Source organism: Natrix helvetica, assembly GCF_964273705.1.
Source record: "Natrix helvetica genome assembly, chromosome: 7".
NCBI classification, from domain to species: domain Eukaryota; kingdom Metazoa; phylum Chordata; class Lepidosauria; order Squamata; family Natricidae; genus Natrix; species Natrix helvetica.
In genome coordinates, this window is record NC_138558.1 from 24,774,638 (window position 1) to 24,780,743 (window position 6,106).

The window sequence follows — 6,106 nt, forward strand, 5'->3', positions numbered from 1 at the left end:
TAAAAGCCAATTAATCCAGTAAACAATGCCATAGGGAAGATTACTTAAGAGCGGGGATCCCCAAACCCTGGTCCACAGTCTGGTACCGATCCGCAGACCATTGGGAACCAGGTTGCACAAGTGACAGATGAGTGTGCAAACTTCCAGTTGCGCAAGTGGGGGGCGCGTGAGGCCAAAACCATAGTCTCCCACCCACTGCCACCACTGCCAGGCCATGAAGCTGGAAAGATTGGGTACCGCTAGCTTACAGCACTGACTCCAATGAGCACGGTAAGATAATTTAAAACAAATCTATGTAGCCTTTTATTACTTTGACTGAAATGCCTTTTCTCTCCTGCAGATGGCAGCAGGATTTCAAATGCGGTGTCGATGGAAGTTCTGCTAATGAATGATTTTAAACTCATTGTCAATAATGCAGAATATAGTGTACATCCACCACTGAAAGGTACATAACTTCATGACCATCCGTAAATGGAAGCTTTAATGGTTATCAGACTATTTAAAATTAAAATCCAGTGAAAGCTAAGAATCTACTCAGAAATTAATTCCACTTTATTTACTGGGACCTCACTTGAAAGAGAAATTGTGTAGGATATGCAGAGAGAAAGTTCCCTGCACATTTTCTGAGTGTATGGATGCTTATAGTAATTGTAATGACACAAGCTTCACTCTTCTTTCAGATAAAATGAGCAAAGAGCATGCCACAGAGATAGATGACATCAAGTCAACAGTCCATAAGTTATTTGTAGCCCTTCACTTAGAGGAGCACCAGACAAGAAAAGAGAAAGAGCTAATGCAAAAAATGGAACTTCTGAAGGAAAAACTGCTCCCTTTAGAAGAGGTTTGGAAAATTCTTAATAAATTCAGTCCTGTGGAAATTGATAAACCAGCAAGTTAAATCTTGAGCCTGTCCTGTTTCATGAAAACCTAAATCTGAATGTTGATTATTGGTAGTTCACTTCCTTCTAATTGGGACATAGCATATAAGCGATGCTTGAGCAGGGTCCATAGTATTGTCTAGGATGCTACACATCCTCTTCACAACCTGTTTTCCTTGTTCTCTTCTGGGAGGAGGTTTCGTGGTATCCAAAGCAGAACATCTAGATTCAGTCAGTTTTGTTCTTTCTAGCAAGCACTTAGACTTATATACCGCTTCATCGTGCTTTTACAATCCTCTCTAAGCAGTTTACAGAGTCACCATATTGCCCGCAACAATCTGGGTCCTCATTTTACCCACCTCGGAAGGGTGGAAGGCTGTGAGCCAGTGAGATTTGAACAGCCGAACTACAGCTAGCAGTCAGCTGAAGTAGCCTGCAATACTGCACTCTAACCACTGCGCCACCTCTGCTCTCGTCTCAACCTTGTTCTCAAGCTTCCTCTTTCCAATATGTATTTAAAATGGACAGTGATTAACGGACAGTATGTATGTATGTAGCATAGCATGTGCATGTGTTGTGTAGGAGCATGGGTAGACATATACTTTCATTAGAGAGCAGGCAACAGAATTTCATTTTTTTTAAAAAAAAAGTTGTTTATTTTATTTTAATTTCATACATATAACCGCAAGTATACCATTACATCTGAACAGAAATTATTTTGTATTGTCCATTATTATATCATTCCCTCGACCCAGAACAACTATCATTTGCTCTTCTGCTTTCAATACATTATATTGTACCCTATTTCACCGCCATCCTATCTTCTCTTCCTCTCTCCTCCTCCCTACCTCCTTTCTTCCCTCTACCATCCCTCTCTTCTCTACTTCCCCTTCCTCTCTCCTTCTCCTCTCTCCTCTTTCCACTCCTTCTTTCTCTTCTACTTCTCCTCTCCCTTCTATTTCCCTCTCTCCTATCTCCTCTCTTCCTTCTTGCCTCTACCTTTCTCCTTTCCACTCACTCCAATTAATTTGCATGGTGTATTCCAGCATCTGAGCACACTTCATTTAATATTTGCTGGTATTGATAATTACATTCCAATAAACATCTTTCATATTTATAATTTTACCTACATCCTCTTTTTAGTGGTGTACGTATTTCAAAATTCCATTATTTGATCTCCCCCCCCCCCCAATAAAAAGCCTATTTTTGCACAAAGTGTGAGGCGGATTCAAGTTTCCCGCTAAACTTGTTCTAATTTTACATAGTTATATTAAGCACCCCGAATTGTTAACTCTCTCATTAGTGCTTCAGTTAATTATTCTCCTTGGGCATATTTTCTATTCTATCTCCATTTTTCCAATATTTCCTTATTTAATATTTATACTTAATAAAAAAGTTAAAAAAAATTCCTATAAGCATCCTTATATGATAACATTGTATTAAATTATATACATATTATTTATCTATACCCAAATAATCATTTTTTATTTCTGTTACTGCATATCATGTAGTATAGCAAATGTATCAGATTGCCTTTAATTTCCTTTTTGATTGAAATAATGTACATCTCCGTTGCATTTTAATAAATTCTACCAATCTTCCCTGATCTATTAATTTATATTCAATTATCATTCAGTTAACATCTCAAAATTCTTCTCCACTTAAAAAGAGAAGAAAGGGGGTGGGAAGGTCTACCTGTTCAATTAATCACACTTGCTCCTGTGAATATTACATACTTATTACTTATCTATAACCAAATAGTCATTTCTTATTCCTCTGTTACTGCATAACATGCAATATAGCAAATGTATCAGGCTGCATTTAATTTTCTTTTGGTTGAAATCTTTACTGCGTCATACCTATTATTCAATTCAATTCAGTCACTGCATAAAATAGAACAGGTAATGTACCTCTCCCTTATATTCTACACATAAATACCAACCATCTCAAATATGTTAATTTGTATTTGGTTATCTTTTTATTGCCATCTTTATTTATTACAACCTTATTTGCTAATTTTTTAACTGTTATCTAAAATAACAATCCCTGCGTCTAACATATCTTCTCCACTTAAGAGGAAAAAACCTACCAGTTCTGTTAACTACACTTATTTCCTGTAAATATCATTACTGTTATCTATATATATATATAATTCCCTTCTTCCTCTCTCCTATCAACTCTTTATTTCCTTATCCTTTCCACTTCTTTCTAGTGAGCCTTTTATCCCAGTCTCTAAACTTCTTCTTTTTCTTCTTACCCTTTCTGTATCCTCCCTTCCAAATCTTTATCCCTTTTTGCTATGCCATCATAGCATAGATGTGCCCTCATCAAACTTTTGTTTTGTCTCTTCACCGTTTCCCTTTTTTATTATGCTTTTTCCCTGTGGTGTGTTTCCTTTCTTCTTTCTTCTCTATATCTTTCTGATTGTTTCCCTTTCTTTCTTTCTTCCTTTCTTTCTTACTCCCCTTTCCTTTCTTTGTTAGGACATGCTCTTCCTTTTCCATTTTTCCTGTTATACTACCAAGCCCCATGATTATTTATATGTTTTGTTTGTTTTCCCTACTAATAGTTTTTCTGTCTTTTCAGCTTTAATGATTCCCACATATTTCTCATCTCACATATTCCTTCCAGTTCCCAATGTTCCATAATTCCCAATTAACGATTTGTAGTTTTCCCCCTTCAAATTTATATCTTAGTTCGTTACAATTTAAAATCCACTATTTCTTCTTATATATCAGTTTTAGTCCAGTTTGGCTGTTCCAGTTCCGCTCCAACAAAAAAGAAAATTCTCCTTTTCTTCCACAGTTACAGAGGGACAAAGCCAAACAGCCTGTGCAAACAACCCCTCCCTAGCAGTTCTCACTGTGCCACGTCGCCTTGGTGTTTTAAGTTTCGCTTTCTCTGTTTCTCGCAACAGTGTTTCATTTTTAATGTGTGCCAGTGTGCCCACAATTAAAAAAAAATAACAACAGTTATCTATCTTAACTAATAGCTGCATTTTTCTAATTGAGGTCTACAGAGAATAGCATTATTCTAAAACAGTGCTCGGATGTCTATCCAAGAGTATCTAGAAAAAACAAAGTTGCATCACAGGTCATGTTCTGAAGTGTCTTCCTTGAAAGTAGTTGCTATTGGTATTAGAATTGAATTTATATGTGAAGCTTTATGCTTAAGAAACCATTAGAATGTATTTGGATGAACTTCAAATTCCAGTTCGGAGTATCAGTTTGAATACAGAAGTTCTAAATAGAATGTGGTGTTGTCATAATAAAACATTCCTTTCTAGAAGCCCAAGGTTCTCTTTTGTTACCGCACCGCTGCACCTGACCGTAACTAGATGGGTGGAAATGCCAGCATGGTAGAGGAGGGTTGGACCATGTGATGGACTTGTGGGTGTGAGGGAAGGTTTTGAACTTTCAACTGGGTGGAAACCCAGGAAGCTTTCAGATTCGGGTTTCCACAGTTTGTACCAACATGTCTATCTTATTAAGTTGGAACTTTGATGAAAGCTAAGCCTTGAATTCTGATTTAATTCTGGATGATATTTGGAACACTGACCTTCAGTTTGAATACAGAAGTTCTAAATACATCATTTGAGAGGAGCATAATTGAACACTGTGGAATGTAACGTAGCTTTTTTTTGTTCCTAGATGAAGGCTAGAATTGCAGCAGATATTGATGGAAAGACTTCTCGCCTTCTTTGGATTGGTTTAGCCTTAATGTCTACTCAGGGTGGAGCCCTGGCTTGGCTCACCTGGTGGGTCTATTCCTGGGACATTATGGAACCTGTTACTTACTTTATCACTTACGGAAGTGCCATGGCATTCTATGCATACTTTGTACTTACTAAGCAGGTAAGGATCTTCTTAAAGTGATACATACAAACAAAAATCGGTTGCGACTGCTTGAAATTTGAAACATAAATGCACAAGGCTTTGAAGTGTTATGCTAAGTATCCTTAACTTTTCCTTTGAAAGCAGTTGTAGGGTATTTGTTTCAAAAGTTCTGCAAATTGTTCAGAGTTCAGTTGATCAGTAAAGACACCAATGCTTCAGATTCTGCAAGCCTGAAAAATCACCTGCTGTTTATTATAATGTAGCACCTATCTAAAACTGTGTGCGCAGCGCATGCCAAGTGCATGCGTGAAGCGTGCGATCACCGAACTGGTTGTTAAACTAGTAGGATCCCACCACTGGCTGTGTCAGCCTTACCACGTAGATCAGAGAGGAAACAAAACCAGGTAAATTAATTCTACATTATAAAGCAATATTAATAGAACCTTGCAAACCTGCAAGTAAAATTTCCTGGCTCCTTTACAACCTAATAAACTAGGGAGGGCATCTTCTGAGCCTCTTGTAATGCATATTATAGAGTTGAGGGCTCTGCTCTCTCTTATCTGACCATTCCCTAGGCAGCTTCTCTTCGTTCTGTCTCCCAAGGTCCTTCACACATTGCCATTACATATTGCCATATCTTGAAAACAACGTTTTCTAGTATTATTCAAGATACGTTAATTGGAAATGAGGGTTATTTCTACAGAAACCCGATCATGCAAATCAATCCTTAGTATATCCTAAGAAACCCTTTCTAAAATTTTGAGGTATTAGTATTTGAGATATAGTTGAAGTGGAAGCCCACAAAATAACATTTGTTACAAAACACTTTGTGTAACCAAGTTTATAGCCTTCTTGAACGCAATTAGAATTTTGTTTATTACGTATCATGATTAAAACCTGGTTTAATGAAATATACAGATCCACCTAACGCCTCACATGTTTCATTTTAAATCCAGGACTGAGTTTGAAAGAGATTTTGTATTCTGCACACTTCTATGTGTGAGCCGGGGAAATTTCCTGTATGGTTTATCAATAGTCAACCATACAGGAAATCATATTGAATTAATTTTTTCTTGTGTTTTTTTTTTACTTGTCATTTTAAGGATTATATTTACCCAGATGCTCGAGACAGGCAATTCCTTCACTATTTTCACCGGAAAGCTAAAAGCCAGAACTTCAATATGATTCTGTATAACAAGTTAAAAGAGGACCTGGAAGAGGTAATTAATTGCATAGATTGGTCTGTCTACCTGAGCTTCAGTATGTTTTGAAAGTCAATTATTTGCAACTGCTACTGGCAGTTTTATTCCCTTTTCTTGTATACAGAAAGCATCTTCTGAAAAGTAAGTTTTTAAATGCATGTTCCCAGTCCTCCAGAAGAAAGGAAAGGAA

General features: G+C 37.0%; 1 protein-coding gene and 1 long non-coding RNA gene across 2 annotated transcripts in view; one reads left to right on the forward strand and one right to left on the reverse strand.

Annotated features, from left to right (window-relative positions):
- The window catches only part of MCUB (mitochondrial calcium uniporter dominant negative subunit beta), a 55,101-nt gene that overhangs the window by 47,679 nt on the left and 1,316 nt on the right, over positions 1 to 6,106 (forward strand). The window contains exons 4-7 of the mRNA XM_081959601.1: positions 341 to 445; positions 681 to 841; positions 4,529 to 4,732; positions 5,818 to 5,934. Of these exons, the coding sequence (XP_081815727.1) occupies positions 341 to 445; positions 681 to 841; positions 4,529 to 4,732; positions 5,818 to 5,934 (587 nt within the window). The remainder of the gene's footprint in view (positions 1 to 340; positions 446 to 680; positions 842 to 4,528; positions 4,733 to 5,817; positions 5,935 to 6,106) is intronic.
- On the reverse strand, positions 3,441 to 4,521 carry LOC309395406. The gene is made up of 2 exons (XR_014175901.1): positions 3,755 to 4,521; positions 3,441 to 3,723 (listed from the first exon to the last, which is right to left on the reverse strand). It is a non-coding gene; the product is annotated as an uncharacterized lncRNA (long non-coding RNA).